The sequence below is a fragment of the Lontra canadensis genome, unplaced genomic scaffold, assembly GCF_010015895.1.
Source record: "Lontra canadensis isolate GAN:19392208 unplaced genomic scaffold, GSC_riverotter_1.0 scaffold55, whole genome shotgun sequence".
In the NCBI taxonomy this organism is placed as follows: Eukaryota; Metazoa; Chordata; class Mammalia; order Carnivora; family Mustelidae; genus Lontra; species Lontra canadensis.
In genome coordinates, this window is record NW_022631049.1 from 12,114,762 (window position 1) to 12,136,655 (window position 21,894).

Genomic DNA, 21,894 nt, shown 5'->3' on the forward strand with positions numbered 1-21,894 from the left:
CATCCAAGAAGAAACATTCAACTTCAGGATTAGAAATAAAAATGGGAACAGTTTACTTCTTTTTTGGTAAGGGGAGGATCATACAAGCCCAGCTGACAAGAGTACTAACAGCTTTGTGAAGTTACTAGTTAAACTGTCTATTCAAGTATATATCAAATTCTTACTTGGTTTATACAGAATTGATTCAATCCTAGCAAAGTCAGGGTAATTTAAGTAAACCTCTTTGAGTTTTACTCTCTTAAGTCTGAAAGCTTAGATTTGATTATTACCACAGCAAAAGTGATTATCTTCACTTCCTGCAAATGTAATCAACTTTTAAAATAACAGGCAAACATCAATTTTACATAAACCTTATTAAGGGTAGGAGGAAACTGCAATTGTTCATTCAATTCGAGTCTAAACCACAAATCCAAATTGTACTGTTATCTCTGTCAAATCAAGCCAAGAAAGCCTATTACAGACTATAAGAAGTGAATGTGAACTTGCAGGATCCACTAAGGGGATACTCTGAAAATCTATCATCACGTTACTTTCAAGAAATTACAGAAATTACTTTCAAGTATGCTCCAAGGGTCACCTCTTAAATGAAGAATTAACCTTCAGGAAGTCAGGTGACAAGTATTATTTATCTACATTTTATACGCTAAGAGATGAAGATATTTAGGATTGAGTAATCTATTCAGAATTAAACAAAAAATAGACTCCACTTTTATTTGAAATAGGATTAATGTACCCCAAGTCCCATTCCATTGGGTCATATCCATTAGTCTACACTTCTTAGAAGCCAATCCATTTAAAAAGTCACCTCCACTGTGTCAAATATCTTAATATATTAGAATGGCATAGGCAGACTCTTGTAGCATTTCTACTAGGTCATTAAAAAAAGAAAAAAAAAACTTTGTGCTTTCTGTTCATTCTCTAGAAATAAAAATAAATGTAAAACTGATTAGAGTTAAAACCAAAATTGTAAAGATTTTTTTTCCAAAATAGAAACAATAGTCTGCTTGATTTAAAATCTTTCATTCATTTGGGTATTATTTAACACATAGGAGTTTTTTTTGTTTTGTTTTTTTTTTTACATTTAAACATTGTTCTCCCTGTGTTGTCTCCAGAAATAGTTAAGTCTACTTTCCTGTGAAATTTACTCCACCAAAATCAATATATAACCTATTTGACTCATTATAAATAAAAGCGACAAAAAAGTTTTTAAATGAAAACTAAGTATATTTGTAAGAGTTAGGTTTCAAGGTTTTTGTTTCAAAGGAAAAAACTGCTCTATTATGTGGGTCTATAAAATGATCCAAACTTCAGAGAGACAGGAAGCTGATAACTTGATTTGTCTTCTTAATGGCTTTGGCTCATGAATAAATGATAATGGCTTGTGTTTTTCTTATAAAAAGAAATGGAATTTGTATGAGTCCTATTGGCCACATTTACTCTACTTTTTAAAGGATTTCTAATTACTTAGACATTCTTTATATTATTTATAATAAGTCACAACTTTAACTGAAAGCCATTCTTTGACCATTAGCTGAAATTCAGGAAAGAACACAGTTCTGTTCACCAAATCAATAAATCAAACCACAGGCTGACTAAAAGCTTCCTTTAATCTTCTTCCTTTAAATTAAACCATTCTTTCTATGAATTATTTAAGTGAATGGCATAGCTACAGAAAGATCACATAGGATTTTTCATACAAAAATGCTAAAGGATCCTAAAAAAATCCATTCAGAATATTTTAGGAATTAGAATATGAATCAAGATGCTATAGCTTTAAAAAAAAAAAAGTGCATGGTGGTGGTGGTGGGATTGTCCTGAAAAGCTTGAGAAATAGAAAAGTCAAGTTTATTTCCTGATTAGTGCAGGATGATTCCCAAAGCGCAGTTAAGTGTCTGGTCCAGACCAGCTATTAGCAGTTAAGTAGTTCCCTTTCACTATCAAGGCTCTTCCCTGAGGTGATGCCTAAATTCTTAATTTTAATATTTTATCTTGTTTCTTTTAGCTCCATCTTCTCTCACCAATAAGCTCTAGACATTTCCACCATGCTGATGCTTTCTCAACTCTCAAATTTACACTTTTCAAATGCCCACAAACCCAGAGTTACAAAATTTATATTTAGATATATTTGTATCTTTCCTTACGTTCCTTTCATGACTTAGTCACTTTTGTTTTATATATTCCAATAATTACATATTTTACATTTTTAAAATAAGTTTGTGAATACTGGATGCTCTTCCAAATTTATCCTCACAAAGTAAGAGAAAGGTATTAACCTTTCTGAATTCCAATTCTTTAATGTTTTAAAAAATTAATTACTCTTTCCTTTTTCCTTCGTGGTAAACAATTTCCTTCTCAAGTCTTTATACTTGTACTTTCCATATTTCTTTTCGTTCTAGCAAATACCAAAGGAAAAATACAAACCATTTCAGAGTAAATGAGTCTCTTCCCTGCTCTCATTTATTAGATCATTTACTTCAAGGATATATATATGGCAGTATTTTGAAAATGTTAACAGTTATTAATACCTTTAAGTTGAAAAAATAAGAAAGCCAAAGAAAATATATCACAAGCAACCAGTTTGAATATATGAAAAGCTACTCATATCTTGATTTTCATATAAACATTAATTTTTACCATTATAAAAGACAACATAATTATATTTCATTTTTTCTTTATAAAATTACTCTATAACAGAATATTTGTTAGCTAGTCATCCCTTAGGTTTTTCTGTACTGATAAAAAGTTACTTTTAAAAGAAAAATATTTAAAACAATAATTGTTTCACAGAAACAGAAAGTCTCATTATCAAATTCTGATAAAAAACTATAATCATGGGTAGAGTCTTACTACACTATTAGTGTTCTTTCACCAAAAATGGATATTTAGGAAGTGGTTTATTGGTAAATAAGACAAGCTTCTCAGTGATCTACAAAAAGTGTCACAATAAAGATGAGGTAGTATGAGACTTTTCTACTTTTGTAAAAGGGAAATATCATCTTTAGAAGAGATATTTATCCTGATATCGGTGTTAATGATATCCTGAGCCTCATTACTCCACAGAGAGGTGCCATAATTAGTAGTTACCCTACCTGGAATAAGACAATCTTGAGATCACTGAGAAAAAAAAAAAAAATGCTAGAAAATGGTAAGAGATTTTCTTGGTTTAATTTTGTTGTAATTGCTAAAAATTTATTTTAAAGCTATTACTGAAAAATGCCATCTTTATGTTTACAACAGAACTGCATGAAAGGGAAATGCTACTTCAACAGAAAAGCAATGATACTTAAGAAACATCTGTTCTAACTTGGAAACTTGAGTCAAATTTCTTCCAATCCAGGTAGAAGCAGCTTCCTACCAGACCTAAATTAGCATCAAGAAATCAATTACTAGGAAAAAAAAATCAATTACTAGGATATTAAAAATGCCAATTTGTACAAAGGGCTAGACAGCTCACCAGAAGAAGTAACTGTCTAGGAAATTTATCACTCCATTTACCTTTATCATACTGGGATGACATTCCTAAAAATGCTTCTGTACTGGGATAGCAAATTTAAAATACTACTCCTAGTGCCTAGTGCTATTCAGTATGGTGTAAGCCATGTAGCTCTCAAAATGTTTTCCCTTTTTAGAAGCCACAGTAAAGACATGTTAATTCTGAAGACAGGAATAATTATTTGAAACTTGAAAATCAAAACCAATATTAAGTTTCAGAAAACCGAGCTCCATGTTTTACTTCTTGAATCCTTAGTGAAGCTCACTTTAAAATAATGAAGACTACTTAGGTCCTCTTTGGTTACTGATGGAAATTTCTGGCTGTTTATAAAACCGTGGCATCTCCCCAAAATATCAGGCTCAGAGTTTCTATGAAAAGGCTAATCAGAAGAAACACGTCATAAGTAAATACAGAAAAACCCCATAGTTGCTTTAATATGTTAGTAACTACTATACTAATAGTGTTATTATTTTTAAAGCTTCCAGTGAGAAAGGAACAATATTTGTTCTGAAGATAGCAACTCATCTAGGTTGAGTGAAAGACCTATTCAAAAATAAATGACCATGCTACAGTGTAGAAAATAAATTCACTTCCAAAAAGTCATGTTCTCATTTGATTCTTCCTAATCAGATTAATCAAATTTAGTAATACTGCTTTATAGTTAGTACTTAAAATGAAAAGACTTCAAGTTTAATTTCAAACCATTTTGTTACCTTTAACATCCCTATTATTTATTATTAAGGTACAAGACTCAATTACATTGATATGGATTGTGAATTACAACACACTCAGGTTAACTGAAGAATTTTAAAACAACTCGGGAAAGGGGGATGAGGAAACTATATTTTATGTATAGGAATGCCAATGGCATAGGTTAACAAGGGAACATGTAGGAAAGGACATAAGCTTACTTTTAAAGGAAAGTATGAAATATAGATTATTTAATTGTATTTGCAATGCCTACCAAATTTCAAATATCCCTGGACCTTAAGCAAATTACGATTAAGAAAAAAAATTAAGTATACAATCTATCTGTAAAACCAAAAACCAAACACCTGGTCAAAAATATTCATTAACCCCTAGTAACTTTAAACAATTAGTTTATCATAAGAAAAATAAACTGATCTGGAAGTAAAATTTAGGGCAGAGATTTATTTTAGATTTCAACTGCCCTTGTAGAAAAATTCAAAGTGACATAAGAAAAATAAAATATTAAATGAAAATATGTATATAATCATTCGCATATTCCTACACATTCCCTAGCATTGTTCTGGTGCATCAATCCTGAGTACTCTAACTTTTGATTTATAGTGATATTCCTTCAGATATAATTTCATAGAAGAAGGAATTGGAAGGGCATCAATGCCATCATAAGTTGTACAGTTACAAATAACTGTTCTGCATATATGCTGCAAGGAAAAGGGGAAAGTCCGAATTAAAGGAGTGGATAAAAGTGGTTCGAAGAACATACAGGCACTTGGGTCCTTATAATGTTCTAGGAGCCCAGTAATGTCAGGAGAATGGAAGACACAAGGATCATGTGCATCAAAGCTAAAGTTGTGATTCCATTGTTCAATTCTAGCATGAAGAGAACGACTATAGCGTCTAAAACTAACTGAGAATAAATAGTCTTCCTGTGCTGAGTCTCGAAGTAAAAAGGTACCCTCTGGTTTTCCCTCTAGTAGAGCTTCAGCTGCATATTTATCCATAACTCCCCAGTAACATGGATTGTTATTGATCTGCAGGAGGTCTGGTACAAGACAGTGGACATAATCAATCTGGGTATGGTACTTAGGAGGTGTTTCCAACTGCAGGATTTCTTCATCCATTTCCCATTTGGGTTTGTTTCTTTTCCTGGAACTTGTGCAAAGTGTAATAATTTCGTCATCCGAATCCATATCACTATCTTCTATACTGTTATTTGAAACCAGGTTCATCACAGAGCCAGTCACGGGACCACCTCTACACGAAGAAGCACTGTTGGTGGTTACGACACAGGGCTGAATATTGGTTTGTGAGAAGCAGTTTACCTCTTCTTCCACGTTTCTTCTTTGTTTTAGCTGACCATCCCTCAATTCACTCTGAGATGAGTCTGTGCTTACCCATTCATTGGATTTGGGATTTATAGGAGCAGTGTGTCGTTTAATAAAGTGCCACCTAAAGGCTAAATCTGATCGAGGTGGGAAAGGACACTTATCTAACATGAGTTCACTGATATGAATTTTCCTTTTAGATGGAAGCCCCGAAGAGTGCCGACCACTACAATTCTTTATTGGAAAACACTGCCCCACAGCATCTTGCAGTTTCTGTTTAAGAGAGCGGCCTAAAAATCTATGCCCACAGGAATGATCTAAATCCAACTCAATAGATGAACAGCTGTGCTTCCTTTCTTGGCTCCGTAAAGGAACTTCAGTTTTCTCTACAGCATTCACTGTTTCAGCATCTGAACAACTTTCATTCTTTTTTGACCAAGATAATTTCTTTCCACTCCACACATAACCGTCCTTTCTGTCAGCACTTCTACTTCGACTAGTTTTGGGCCTCACATCTACATTTTTGCTAATACTGTCACTATTTTCTGCCATTTTAACAAATTATCCACAAATTCCAGTGTTATAAATACTGCTTTTTCAGTTTTTCCAGCAGGAAGTTTCTTCTGGGCACTCTCTGGATATATCTAAAGGAAAACAAAACAAAACAGCAGTCATTTGTCATTCATTTCTTTTTTAAAATTTTTTTTGAAAGAGAGAAAGAGAGACCACAGGAGCAGGGGAGGGGGAGAGGGAGAGAGAGAATCCTAAGCAGGCTCCATGCTCAGGATAAGCAAGTGGGCAGGGGTGGGGTAGGGGTGAGGGGCAGAGAGAGGGGGAGAGAATCTCAAGCAGACTCCACACTGAGCACTGAGCCCAACATAGGGCTTGATCTCCTGACCATGAGATCATGACCTGAGCTGAAACCAAGAATCAGACAAAGTTTAACCAACTGAGCCACCCAGGCATCCAACTGTTATTTACTTCACATACAGTAGTTTCTATTTTAAGCCCCAATCAGACATAAGATGAAAAAGCATAACTAGTACATGAACAAGATAAGAGTACTGGATATGTTGGAAGACAGTTCCAAGATATTTTGTTTTCACTTAAATGATCTGCTCTTCCATATACTATAATTTCATAGTGCCCAGGAGTCAAGAATATACATTCTTCTCCTACAGTTAATTTTCAATGTAGGTTGGAAAAAGTGAGGCTGCCTCGTAGTCCAACTGTATGCTCAAAATGTGAACAATTTCTAGTCTTGAGGTATACCTTATGCCAATCTCTCCCCTTATTTTTATTTCACAGCAGACCAGTCAGTGAATTGATTACAAGAGGTAGAAATACATGAGTTGGTGTTTGAGAACCACCACCCTATAGTTTCCCTCAACCTCCCTCTCCTTGCTTTGTTTCCTATTTTATTTTATATAAAATATTTTATTTTATTTTATATTTCCTATTTTATATTGAAAATATAAACTTTAAGTTATAAAAGCTGTTGAGAATTAAATAATCACCACTGAACAACAGGAATGTCATGCAAGCATTCCCAATGCAGTTTTGTCAACTCATTTCAGTAACTGGTCAACTTCACTATCAGTCTAGGCAGTTTTTAGAAAATAAGGAATAGGATAAAAAAATCTGTTACTTTACACATACACCCTTGTATTTTTCTTGGTAATCTTGAGAAACAAGCAGATAAATTTCTATAGAGCAATGACTGTCTTATAAAACTGGCTACAGGGGCACCTGGGTGGCTCAGTGGGCTAAAGCCTCTGCCTTCAGCTCAGGTCATGGTCCCAGGGTCCTGGGATTGAGCCCCACATTGGGCTCTCTGCTCAGCAGGGAGCCTGCTTCCTCCCCTCCTCCCCGCCTGCCTCTCTGCCTACTTGTGATCTCTGTTAAGTAAATAAATAAAATCTTAAAAAAAAAAATTGGCTAGATATATTAGAATTAAACAATGTGAAGCACTGAGTTTTATTAAGACTAATAGTAATGATTGGTCATAGAGGGGATTAGCTTAACTATTCTTAGGTGGAATATTAAGTCCAGAATTGGGATTCTGTAATCCTAAATAAGGATTTTATAATCTCAAATATTTTGCAAATGAAATTTGAATTTGGAGACATTACAATTAAGTTTCTGATTATGTCAGAGGAACATTAGAATCCCACCAGTCACGTAAATGTTTAGAGCCACCTGAATGCATTTTCAAAGCAATAGGATTTTTCAAGCAAGCATCTGTAGTAGCAAATAAGACTGGCAAGTACTTAAAAGTGTGAACTAATGAATCAGACTTGCCAAATAAAATACTCCATTTCTGAACGCTGAATAGCACCTGGTGATTATACAGACTATTTTGTTTAGTGAGCTCACTAGTGTACACTCATTTAAAATCCATAGGGAAAGTATTTTTAAATCTAATTTTGGGGGATACATCATCATTTATTATACCAAAATTATATTCAACATTATGCTTTGGCTGTTTGTTGACTAAGTTCCACTGAACAAAAATAAACAAGAAGCAACAAAGTAAGCTGAAGAATATGAAGAGTCATTGATTAGAAGAGACACTTGTTATTAAGAGCTTATATTTAAACATATTTTTCAAGATAAAAAAGTAATAAAGGAGCCCTAAGCAGACCTTTTTCATTAATACTACGTAGTTTCTACTTTTTTAATTCAGTTCTGAAAAATGTGTAAGATCTGAAATGCCTGGTGATTTACTAAAAAAATATCCAAACAGCAGTTTATTAAACTCTATAAGCAACTTTACTCCACTGAATATAAACTCCCTCAACTTGCCTATTAACTCTACCTTGTACCATTTCTTCTTTCACTTCTATTATCAAAGATAAGCTCCCTATCTCTGTTCTTGATGGCATTCCCATCTTTACCAGGGCCTGCTTCAGTTTTTCTCTCTCAAGTTCTCTCTGCTGTCAGTAACAACCAAGTCTCCTATAAAATCCTTTAGTGATTCTAATGCTTCCTTTAGCTACTACACCTGCTGCTTCCCATTACTAAATTTGTTAGTGAATATTGTAACTTCATTTCCCCTCAAAATGAGAACAGCTTTTTGTTTTCTTCTGATTATAAAATAAGTAATTGTTTGGTTTGAAATGGCCAAGTGAAAATCTTTTTTGCTCTATCCTCTCGGAAGTCAACCTAAAACAAGGAAAAAATTAGAAAACACAAATCTTATCTTCAACAAGACTAGCAGATGTCTACAACTTGAATCACAAAATATAAGGACAGAATATGAATGGAGGAGCAGTAAATAACTCAGCAGCTGAGAGCTAGGTAACACTAGGCACAGAGATGACATGGATGAGAAGCAAACCAACAGAGTAAGCAAAGTCCAGGACCCTGAGGCACCAGAGGATACAGAAGTGGGTGGAGAACAGGGTAGAAAATATGCACAAGTACAACTGGACCTCTCCATTTTTTACTCCTACACTTAGAGGAGATGGGATATTTATCATTTGGGGAAAAGGAACTAGTGAGGCCCAGAACTCTGGATATCAGACATAGAGGGCGGAGGGGAGGTTTGGGACAAAAATCAGAATGAAAGCTCCTACTTCCTTTTTCCATCCAACACCCAAAACTCCAGCAGCCAGACTTATACCTCCTAATAGGGGACTAAAAGATTTGCAGAAGAAATAGAATGGCCAAAGAGAAAAGACCTCTAGATGCTGAGAGCTGGGACTCCACCAATAAAAAGCTTGGGGGGAGGTGCCTGGGTACCTCTGTTGGTTGAGCGATCCAAGAGTGGACTCTTGACTGTGGCTCGGGTCATGAGCTCAGGGTTGTGAGATCAAGCCCCTTGCCAGGCTCCATGCTCAGTGGGGAGTCTGCTCCAGATTCTCCTTCTCCCTCTTCCTATGCCCCTCCCCTGACGTATACTCTCTCTCTCTCTAAAAATAAATAAATGAATCAAAAAGAACAAAATAAAACAAATAAAACTGGAATACTCATCCAAGCATTCAGAGAAGCTTGCCAGTCCACAAGCCCCACCTACTCACACACAGCTGTCGGGCAGCATTGTTGTGCTTCATTCACTCCACAGTATGAATGGTCACAGGTCATCAGATTTTTGAGGAAAGCCTCTAACATGAACAACAATAGTTTTTGAGGCTAACTAAAAGCTTAGAGAAAACAATCACCACAAAAAGAGCAGAAAATAAAATTGATTTCTTCCAAGTTAAGAGAAGATATCACACCTATGAATAAGTAAGAGGTGTCTGGGACAATCGGAGAATAAGAAAGTTTTGTAAATTAAGAATATGATTACAGAGATAAAATATTCAATAGTAAAGTTTGGGAGAATAAATTGAGGAAATAACATGAAATAGGAAAAAAATGGTTTATTAGACACAAAAGGTAAAAAAACTTAGAGGATCACTATAGACATTTCACAGAAAATAACAAAATGAAGAAGGGAAACTATGTTAGAAAATTTCTCAGAACCAAAGGATATGTGCATTCATACTGATAGAGTCCACTGAGTACCCAGCACAATGGGGGGAAACGCACACCGAGCTCTATTATTCTAAAATTTAGAACCCTAGAGATAAAGTGGAGACACTAAAGTTAAGAGGGCAGATGTCATGTTAAGTGTTCTTACCACAGTTAAATAAAGAAATAAGTAAGTCCACACCCCAAACTAGATAAAAATTAAAAAACAGTCTTCCTGGGGCACCTGGGTGGCTCAGTGAGTTAAGCCTCTGCCTTTGGCTCAGGTCATGATCTCAGGGTCCTGGGATCGAGCCCCACATCAGGCTCTCTGCTCAGCGGGGAGCCTGCTTCTCCCTCTCTCTCTGCCTGCCTCTCTGCCTACCTGTGATCGTTCTCTCTCTCTGTCAAATAAATAAATAAAAACTTTAAACCAAAACAAAACAAATCTTCCTGAGGAAAAAAGGCCACAAAGGATTGTAAATAAATGGCATCTGGCTTCTCAATAGTAACACTGGAAGCCAGAGGCTAGTTTGGGAAGCTAGAAGCTACTTTCCAACTTTGAAGAGATAACCAGCCAAATTATCCATCAAATATGAGGATAAATTAAAGAAATTTTCAGATATGCAAAGCATTAACAATTTTACCTCATATTGCAAGATACAGTCTTCTAAAATTAGAATGTACACCCACAACAAAAGACATAACACAGGAAATAAAATTTAACACTAGAGAGAGGAAATGTGAATTCTTAGGATGATGAAGAAGGAAAGTCTCTAGATAATAGGGTCTCCAGAGCAACTAGTCCACTTAACGACACAAGGCTATAGACTCCAAGGTGGAAGATCTTGAGGGGAAAAAAAAAAAAAAGAACAGACTTCTGGAAAATTCAATTGAGAACAATGCCAACAGAAGAAGAATTAGGTAATTATCAATTACACAAAAATTCAAGAGTTATACAAGAAAGTAGAGTTGTAAAACATTTGGCTCAGGACTGAAAATATCATTTACATATTCATCAAAACTGTGATATGAATGCAATCAAGAAAATGGAAAGATGGGACACCTGGGTGGCTCAGTTGGTTAAGCATCTGCCTTCTGCTAAGGTCATAATCCCAGGGTCCTGGGATCAAGTCCTGCATCACGTTCCTTGCTCAGCGGGGAGCCTGCTTCTCCCTCTGCCTGCCGCTCCCGCTGCTTCCTGCTTGTGTTCATTCACACTCTCTCACTCTGACAAATAAATAAACAAAATCTTAAAAAAAAAAAAAAGAAAATGGAAAGAAAGGAGACTAAAAAAAAAAAAGGAGACTAAAAGAGTTGAATCCTCATCTATCATAAAAGGAAGTCAAGTGACAATGTCTGATAACTGATGAATCAAGAAAGTATTAGCATATGATTTAGAAATATAAAGGTAAATATCTGAAAAACAGTTAAAAGATTGAAAGTGGATGCCTTTGGAATGGGTAGGACTATAGCATTTATATTATCTAATATTTCAACTTCATTTTTAACCTGGGTGCATATATCATTTTGATGAACATAAATAACCATAATTCATAGTCATGATTAATTCAAACTAAGCTTATAATTATGAAAAAAAAAAAAAAAAAACACCCAAGCTATCTAACCCTACCATTCAGCAAAAACCATTTTAACATTTTCAACATCTTTATGCATGGATATGACAAGAATGCAGTTCCACAGCACAGTAATGGCGGCCACTAGCAGTATGGTTTGAGTCTGGTTTATTTTATACTAGCCATATGACTTGAAACCTCAGTGTTTTTCATCTATAAAATAGAGATATTGGGGATGCCTGGGTGGCTCAGTCAGTTAAGTGGCTGCCTTTGGCTCAGGTCAGGATCCCAGTGTCCTGGGATCGAGTCCTGCATCAGGCTCCTTTCTCAGCGGGGAGACTGCTTCTCTCTCTGCCTCTGCCCGCCACTCTGCCTGCTTATGCTCGCTCTCTCTCTCTCTCTGACAAATAAATAAATAAACCTTAAAAAAAAAAAAACAGAGATATTGATGCTATTTCATTCAACTGTTGGGGATTAAATGAAATGATGTATATAAAGTACTCAGCTCAGATCCTAAATGTATTAAGTAATCAATAAATGTTCTTATTTTTTTTTAAAAGAAACAGATTATACATATATTGTTTTATTAAAGCACATAAGCCAGTTTAATAGAAATTATTCCTTGGGTGACATAGTCGTTGGGAATGTCCAACTCTTGTTTTCTGCTCTGGTCGTGACCCCAGCCCCATGTTCAGCTCCACATTCATCATGGTGTCTGCTTGAGATTCTCTCTCCCTCTTCCTGTCCCTCCTACTTGTTCTCTCTCTCTCTCTCTCAAATAAATAAATCTTAAAAAAAAGAAATAGTATATAATGACAACATGACAAAATACTTTTGTCTCTTGTCCAATTCTAACTTAAAAAGTTTATAAGCAAATAGAATTTTCAGGAGGATAACATGTTTCAGTGAAAAAGGATCAACATGCCAGATATAGCTGGAACTCAAGAGACACAAAGCTAGAGAACAGTTTCCCATTTTCTCCCAGAGAACTAATTTCCACCCTTATTCTATATAAGCTAACATGCCAACAGATTTACTTTGACAAGGTTATCAAGTTGTATATAATAGTTAATAATAAATTAAGTATTCTCTGGATTTTTGGTTAACTGTTCTTACATGTGCTAATGCTGCAGATGTCCATAAAATAATGTGACATACCATAGCCCTAGATGAATGTTCCATACATTTACTTGTACTTAAAAAGAGTTAATAAACAGAAAATCTTGACTTAGTTTTTTATGTATCTGAGAATTATAGCCTTCTATAAATTTTACATAGCTATTCTTTTGCTAGAAAACTGAGTTCATGCTTTAGAAGTCCCTCCCACTTTTATAAATTATGGCAAAAAATTGATTTGGTAAAACATACCATATCAATATATGGTCCAAAATGTCATTTAATGTTATAGTCTTCACAGTAGAAAGAAAATTTAACTTCTACTTATATTTGTATAAACATTAGAAAAATTAAAATTCATTACTGTTGAATAAATGGTTGGCAATGTTCCCATCACTCATTGTCAAATTACTTGTTGGATGGTGTTCTGTTCCTGAAGGAAGAGTGGTAGTTCCAAAAAGCTGAGGACCTGATGGCAGCCCTCTCCATTTCTTTGTTTACTTACAGTGAACTGCACCTGCTTCCATGTTGCTAGAATAGATTTGTGGATTATATTACCTTAAATAATATAATCTTCACAATATTTGTAAATAGACACAATCACAGAAATTTTATAACACATCAGGTTTGCTAGTTACCTTAAGGTAATTAGCAAAGTACTGAAGTTGTTGAAATTTAAGGTGTTCTAAAATTGATGATCTTTACTGGGATAAGTGGTTCTCAGAAGCTATTTAGCAGATATATTAAAAAAGAAAGGCAAAACAAAACATATAGTTGGTTACTTCATGGTGTAGGTAACATCTTAATTACTAAGAAAGTAACTGCTTAAAAAAATTTGTGCTACAGAGAGATCTTTTTAGAAAAGATATTCAGAATTTCCTTCACTATTACATGACTTCTTTACAAAAAAGATAAAAATCCATTATATGTATAAACTATCAAATCTTTACACTTAGAAAAATAGTTTTTTAATCTCTTCCACAAGTTTTATTAAAACTTAACTTTTTTTTTTTTTTTTTTAAAGCGAGTGCATGCAAGGGGTGGGGAATAGAGCAGAGGGAGAGAATCTTAAGCAGGCTCCATGCTGTGTGGAGTCTGACATGGGGCTCAATCCTATGACCCTGAGATCATGCTCTGAGATGAAATCCAGAGTCAGACACTTACTAAGCTTAACCGACTGAGCCACCTGGGTACCCCAAACCTTAAAATTCTTTTTTTTCTTTTTCTTTTTTTCCAAACCTTAAAATTCTTTTTTTAAAAAAAGATTTTATTTATTTATTTATTTAAGATTTTACTTATTTATTTGACAGAGAGAGATCACAAATAGGCAGAGAGAGAGAGAGGAGGAAGCAGGCTCCCTGCTAAGCAGAGAGCCTGATGCGGGGCTCGATCCCATGAGCCTGGGATCATGACCTGAGCCAAAGGCAGAGGCTTTAACCCACTGGGCCACCCAGGTGCCCCCAAACCTTAAAATTCTTAAAAATAAAAGTTCAATCACAGTGTTCTCCATAAAAATAATAATTTTTAATGAGAACATTATTTTTACTCTTCTATTTTTAAAGACTGAAGATGAGTATTAGAAAAGTGTTTTGGTGTCTTGCCTTTAGAAGTAAAATCTAAACGTAAAAAAAAAGTGTTGGGTTCTGAATCTGAATGAATCCTTTCAAATAGCCTATCACTAGTTCTTGGAATTTTACAAATTTCGAATAAATGAGGCAGAAGAGATTCAAAGTGATAAGAAAATGGCTTTATGGGGCACCTGGGTGGCTCAGTGGGTTAAGCTTCTGCCTTTGGCTCAGGTCATAATCTCAGGGTCCTGGGATCGAGTCCTGCATTGGGCTCTGCTCAGGAGGGAGCCTGCTTCCTCCTCTCTCTCTGCCTGCCTCTCTGCCTACTTGTGACCTCTCTCTCTCTCTCTCTCTGTCAAATAAATAAATCTTTAAAAAAAAAAGTGCCTTTACTACCATTTTTTATGTAGTATAGAAATCAAAGATGATACTTTAAAGGGTGTTGACAAATCAAAGATCTTTGTTGGTAACTGCAAAGTTTTTTTTTTTAAGAGGGTGAAAAAAAATCACTAGGGAGAAGGTAGCTTTGGCTCTTGATTCAATAATTAATTTTTTATGAAGGCAGCTAAATTACATTGCTCTGGGGAGTACACAGTGACATCTTTTACAAATTATTTTTTTTTTAAATATTTTATTTATTTATTTGACAGAGATCACAAGTAAGCAGAGAGGCAGGTAGAGAGAGAGAGGAGGAAGCAGGCTCTCTGCTAAGCAGAGAGCCCAATGCGGGGCTCGATCCCAGGACCCTGGGATCATGACTGGAGCTGAAGGTAGAGGCTTTAATCCACTGAGCCACCAAGGCACCCCCAAAATTATTATTTCTTAATGAGCAAGAGGCAAATATCTAAAAAAGCAAATTTATATAAAAGTTATTTTCAAGAAAGCAAGTTCTCAGATTCCCAGCAGTCATGTGATTCCAGCTTCTACTGCAAGGACAGTGAACCTAGAATAAATATCCAACATAGCCATTCTACTAACAAAGGTTTAAATAACATTTAATTAGGTCTATTGAATAAGGCCAAAGAGGTGATTTTAATTCAAGATTTCTACAGAAAATTGTTAAAAAGCCAACTATTAGGGATGCCTGGGATGCCTGTCTGGCTGGCTCAGTAGGCAGAGCATGCAACTCTCAATCTCAGGGGGTTATGAGTTCAAGGCCCATGTTGGGCATGAAGGCTCCTTAAAAAAAAATAAAAAGCCAATAATTAAAGGGGTAAACTTCATCTGAAAAATTCATTATATTCTCTATGACACTGAATACCAAAGCATTATTGTATGTATTAATTATTCACTGAACAACGACTTTATCTACAATGCTGATGCATATCTAAGGCCAGAATTCATGTAAATACTAAATTAAAATAAATTTGATCCTAAAATAATTATTTATTATGCTACATAAAGAACTTATAAATAAATTATTACTCTGGTAGTACTTCAGCTCTGGGAATTTCCTGACCAAATCCAGGACTCCAAGGTTTACCTGCCATTATATGTCCCCAAACTGATCACAGACTATGATCAGAAAGTATTCTGATCATAGTTTGTGATAGCTGGATTGGACTGTATGGGTCATAGTCCTTAACATTTGATCATAGTTTGATACTTGAGGAGGATTCTTTGGAGACATTTAGAGCCCACAAATGGAATATACTGGACAGTAGATGACGATGAATTCCTTGAAATATTAAGGAAAAACACGAAAACCAGGTTTGTTCACATGAAAAAAAAATCTCAGCACTAAAAAAATGCTTTGTTTTGTTTTTCTCATGACAAGAGCAATATAGGTTCATTTTCCAGTAAATATTTTGGTGTCTGCCATTTTCATGCTACCAAAACAGGGCTCATGGGATCTAACTGGAATAATAAACAAACAAAAGGAATTACTAATTAGTACTATTATATCCGCCTTCTCCCCATACTCTCCACTTACTTTCCCAATTATAGTTTGCTTATGCTGGTGTCCGCCAGCCTGTACTTTCATGGACACTAGTTCTAAAAGATGTTAATACACATTCTAGAGAGATAGGGGTTTCCTTGTTAAACAAGCTTAGGAATGGCTTCCCATCTGAACTACTACAATGCATATTTAGCAAAAGGTTCTGATAGGTCCTTCAGTTAAGAAGACTGCTAAGCCACAGTTTCCTATACTTAGTCCACACAAATCCTTTTGGAGCAAATTTTAGGAGAAATATTAACTTGGGCTAATATTTAAATGATTGTATGTTCCCTGAGCATGCCAGAGAGAAGTGGCCAGGAACCTGTCACTGAACAAGAGAGAACAGAAAACTAAGAGCTGGCAGTACCTGGACTTTTAAAAGTGGAAGGACCTTAAAAGAATCTTAAAAACCAAAATATTTAAGATACATGATTCTAACTCTTTAGGGAATAAACTGGATTAAACAAATGTATTTTTTCTTTCCAATTTATAATTTTTTAATTATAAAAACAATATATGCTCAGTATAAATTTATGGAACATCCAGAAAAGTTTAAAAGTTTAAAAAAACCTATAATTCAATTACCTAAAGGTAGTGAATTTAGACATTTTGTTCTAGTTTCTTGCAGTTTATTTTCCTGTAAGAGTGATTTAGTCTAAAGAGAAAATTTTAGGGATGCCTGGGCGGCTCAGTGGGTTAAGCCTCTGCCTTCGGCTCAGGGTCCTGGGATCAAACCCTGCATTGAGCCCCACATTGGGCTCTCTGCTCAGCAGGGAGCCTGCTTCCCCCTCTCTCTCTGCCTGCCTCTCTGCCTACTTGTGATATCTCTCTTTTTGTGTCAAATAAATAAATAAAATCTTAAAAAAAGAGAGAAAATTTTAATGTTTTAAACATCTATAAAAAAATCAACAATCTAGTTTTTTACTATATTAAATTTAAAAATGATCATGGGCAGATGAAATAGCATGAGGGGCTAAATCATCAAACATGGGCTAAAATCCAGACTTTGTCACATACTAGTTATATTATCTGATTATAAATCTCATTTAGCTTCAATTTTCACATTGCAAAATCTGGATAATGCCAGCTGCCTTATGTTTTTACCACCAGGATTAAGATGTATGAAAATAGCATACATTGAGATTAATGAAAATGCATATTAGTTAGCTTCCAAGAGTACTCAGAACTTTTTATGTAAAATTAATTTCTAAAAATGAGAGGTGGGCAAGTGGCAAAATTAAAAAAAAAAGGAACAAGAGAAAACAAAGGCATATAAGGCTTGAAAATCTGAGGCCGAGGGGGCTTCAGCATTTCTTTCTTTCTTTCTTTTTTTTTTTTTTTTAAGATTTTATTTATTTATTTGACAGAGAGAGAAAGAGAGAGATCACAAGTAGGCAGAGAGGCAGAGAGAGAGGCAGGCAGAGAGAAAAAGGGAAGCAGGCTCCCCGCTGAGCAGCCAGCCAGACAACAGCAAGCAAGCGACTCAATCCCAGGACCCTGAGACCACGACCTGAGCCGAAGGCAGAGGCTTAACACACTGAGCCACCCAGGTGCCCCAGCTTCAGCATTTCTGAAATATCATGAAGCACTTTATATTACTCCTGATATTAAACACTGTCCTTTTAAAAAGTTAAAAAAATTTAAATTCTTTAAAAATATTTACAGGTATAAATAACTAAACCTTTAATTATTATTATTTTTTAAAGATTTTTAAAATTCATTTGACAGACTGAGATCACAAATAGGCAGAGAAGCAGGCAGAGAGAGGAGGAAGCAGACTCCCTGCTGAGCAGAAAGCCTATGTGAGGCTCAATCCCAGGACCCTGGGATCATGACCTGAGCTGAAGGCAGAGGCTTTAACCCACTGAGCCACCCAGGCGCCCTAAACCTTTAATTATTAAAAGATGTAGCTTCTTGTGGCACCTGGGTGGCTCAGTGGGTTAAGCTTCTGCCTTTGGCTCAGGTCATAATCTCAGGGTCCTCATCAGGCTCTCTGCTCAGCAGGGAGCCTGCTGGCCCCATCCCCCCCAGCCCATCCCCGCCCCACCACCCACCACCTCTCTGCCTACTTGTGATCCCTATCTGTCAAATGAATAAATAAAATCTTTTTTAAAAAATGTAGCTTCTAGCAAGCAAATTTAGTAAATACATAGATTTCAACAGAAAGAGTAGGCAAAGTTTCTTCTGATTATAAATTATTCTTTCCATTGTTTATAATAAATACATACCCTAAAAAAATTACATATCCTTCTATTTAAGCTTGGGTGATAAGTTTTACCAATACAAGTTTTAATAAACTAGTATAAGGTGACTCTAGACTTAAAATGCTTTTGTGTCCTGATGTTTTTTACTAAATTCTAAGTTTTATGGCAAAACTTATGATATGGAGGAACAGTATGGTAGACTACCTTGAATCTGAAGGTAAAAGATCTGAGCTCCATCTCTCATTTTGACATTTGGTAGGAATGTGACTTTGGACAAACTATAATCTGAGTTGGTCTCTTCATCAATAAAAGTGTGATTATATCTGTCTTGCTATGTAAGGATCCACTATCCAGGTGACAACATAATCAAATACTGTCGCTGTCTCTAGCCACAAGAACTGGATAGCTGGGCAAAGAACTTTTATTGTATTGTCTTTTATAACTTAGTAAGTTTACACATATTCAAGTATTATTTACTCCAAAAATAAATTAAATAGGCTGGTAAGTTTCAGGACATCTTCAGAGATACACAGATCTTCAGATTTCTAAATTGCCTTTGATATTATTTTCTTCAATACTCCGTTCTCATTTATTTTTGAGAGCGAGGGAGAGAGAACACACACGTGTCAGAGAGATGGGGGTTGAGGGTCAGAGGGAGAGAGAGAATCTTAAGTAGGCTCCATGCCCAGAGCAGAGGCCACTTGGGGCTCAAATTTCAAGACCTGAGATGAAATCAAGAGTTAGATGCTTAACTGACTGAGCCACCCAGATGTCCCTCTCTTCAGTTATTTTAACATTCTCTTCCAGCCTTATCTTTCACATAATTGGTGATTTTTACATCAAGTACATATTTTGTTGAAAATGCATTTTTTTAAACTCCTTCCATAACACAATACTGGTATGTTTCTTAGATAAACTGAGTCTCTAAGAGTACATAATATAGCTAATACTCATCACCATCAGCAGAATTGTAATATATTCATGTTTTCTCATCGTATTGCTCTTGAGAACATTATTTGTGAGTGTAAGGACACTATAAATGGTCACAACAGAGCAAAGCTAACTAATTTCACAGCAGTTTAAACTGTGATCTTGGTGTCATTTTCAGGGAGTTCATTCAGCTACCTACTCCTATGAGACACCCACTGTTAATGATAAATAAATCCCTTTAGAAAATTTTGACAGCCACAACAGACTTTTTTAAAGGCTACATTATCCTAAATAACCACAGTATCTTGCTAACATTTAAATTACTTGCATTTCATTACCACACTATCTTGTACATGTTGTTTGAATGTCTGTTTCCATCAAGACCATGAACTCACGGACATTAAAATTTGTCGGCATTTGACTGAAAGAGAAATGTAATACCAGCAAAAGTAAGAGTATATCTTTTAATACTTGAAAACTTTTACAGGATAATGATTTAAACAAAAACAAAGTCTATTTTAAATAAAAGCACTAACTACCCACCCAAGGTACCCTGTTAATAACACCAGACATTAGTAACAATTAGTTTTATACATCCACTAGTATCTTCTATACACTATAACAATCCATGGAAGCAGGTATCTCCATTTTAGAAATAAGAAATCTGACATTCAGAAAAAGTAAAGCATATTCAAGGTCATACAATGAGTAACTGCCAGCAAAGATTAAAACCTGGGGCTGTTTGACTCTAAGGCCTAAGCTCTTTCCATACATGTGAAATCTGTAAAGGAAATTTTTCTTTAACCTATGGATCAAATGGCTTGATTGCTAAGGCAGAGTTGAGGGAGAGAAATATAGATACCATTCATAGTTTAATTATTTTTTAAAAAACATTTTATTTATTTATTTGAGAGAGAGAGAGAGAGAGAGAGAGCGAGAGCACATGAGACTCGGGAGGGTCAAAGGGAGAAGAGGACTCCTTGCTGAGCTGGGAGCGAGATGTGGGACTAGATCCTGGGACTCCAGGATCTTGACCGGAGCTGAAGGCAGTCACTTAACCACCTGAGCCACCCAGCCATTCATTCATGTGGCCATGAATGGCCACAAAGCCATTCATAGTTTTAAAGTCACATAGTGTTATAGATGTCATAGTTAGGGCATTTTATACCTATAACTCTTGTTCCAATTTTTTTTGTGCTGAGCTCTGAATAGTACTGCCCTAAAATCTCATCAAGATATATTCAATATAGAGACAAATATTATCAGAGTTCAACTTCAATCCCATAGTCTATCCAGTGATATTTACTTGGATAAAAAAAATTACAAATCTATCTAAAAATTAATGAATGATTAAAAATAAAATTAACTAAATAAAATTAAGTCACTCAGAAAGAATCATCTCAGGTGTCTTTTGCTGTTGTGGGAAATCCTCAATAGTTTGGCTATTTTTCCACAAATTCCAAGTTCATTTTCAGCCAACCATTTTTCTTCTTCATTAACATACCAAACTTGAGTATCTAGGAAGCCTATGTGGAACCCTAGTACTCGAAACAACATTCACAGCATGCCAAGACAGGAAGAACAATAGCACCGTTTGTGTAACTGTGCAACTTTTCACAATGGAACCAGGTTGAAAAACAATGGGGAAATGTCTACACCAGAAAAACGTCTCCCTTAGTTCATAAATTAGTGTCTGATGCAGACTAGAAGGTGGGTACCACAAAAATATGTAACTGTGAGGGTATTCATCAGACCCGTCTACCAACATGGGAGAACACAGGGACACAATCAAATCATGAACTTAATAGCCAAGACCTTGGTTCAGATTGTAAGGCGCGAACTAAGTATTCAACAATATTCTTTAGTTCTGGCTCTTCCTTTAGCTCTAAATACGCAGTTCAGAGAATTTTAGGTGGGGTGTGAAGGGGGAAACCCAAGTTACTTTCTTCTTAAGGCATATATGTAGAGAGGTTCCCCCCCCCCATAAGCATTAATGTGCAGGCCATACCTCTTGGAACTGAGAATTGAGATGAAAATCTTCCCTCCTTTATCTCTATAGAAACGACAAGGTGAGGACACGAAGGATGCCAAGATTAAAGGTTTGGGAAGGGTCTCGGTCTCCTTGACAGAAGATGCTCAAAGACCTCATTCTCTAACTGGGCCCCAAGGAGGAGCTGGACACGTTCAGCTGCACGGATTTGGTTTCATGTTAGGAGAGGCTGGAAGGCGACAGCCGATCCCAGTCGGCAAAGCCAGGCAGCAACCACCCTTCCCCCACTCACCTCTCAGACCTCAGCTTAACTGGGGCGGTCCGAGAAACTGCCGCCATCACCATCGCCATCCCTCTTGAGTGCTCGCTAAGGTGGAGAAGGGAGGCCCAGCCACTTCTGCACCTCGTGTAGGTCCTAAAAGGCCGATGCCTTTGTGCAAGCCCCCACCCGTCGGCGCTGAGTTCCTGTCTCACACATTGCGGTCACCGCCTCCACCTACTCCCAAGGCGCTGCCATCACTTCCGTGTTCGGCACCCTCCCTTTCTTCCTCACTCCCCTAGCAACCGGCTTTTTCCTTTACAGGCGGCGCGC

At 36.0% G+C, this 21,894-nt stretch overlaps 1 protein-coding gene across 1 annotated transcript; it reads right to left on the bottom strand.

Annotated features, from left to right (window-relative positions):
* Positions 1–3,628: 3,628 nt before the first annotated feature.
* SOCS4 (suppressor of cytokine signaling 4) lies at positions 3,629–21,880 on the bottom strand. The gene is made up of 2 exons (XM_032875336.1): positions 21,595–21,880; positions 3,629–6,170 (listed from the first exon to the last, which is right to left on the bottom strand). Exon 2 carries the CDS (start codon positions 6,076–6,078, stop codon positions 4,753–4,755), a length of 1,326 nt encoding a protein of 441 aa, XP_032731227.1. The 5' UTR covers positions 6,079–6,170; positions 21,595–21,880; the 3' UTR covers positions 3,629–4,752.
* Positions 21,881–21,894: the final 14 nt, after the last annotated feature.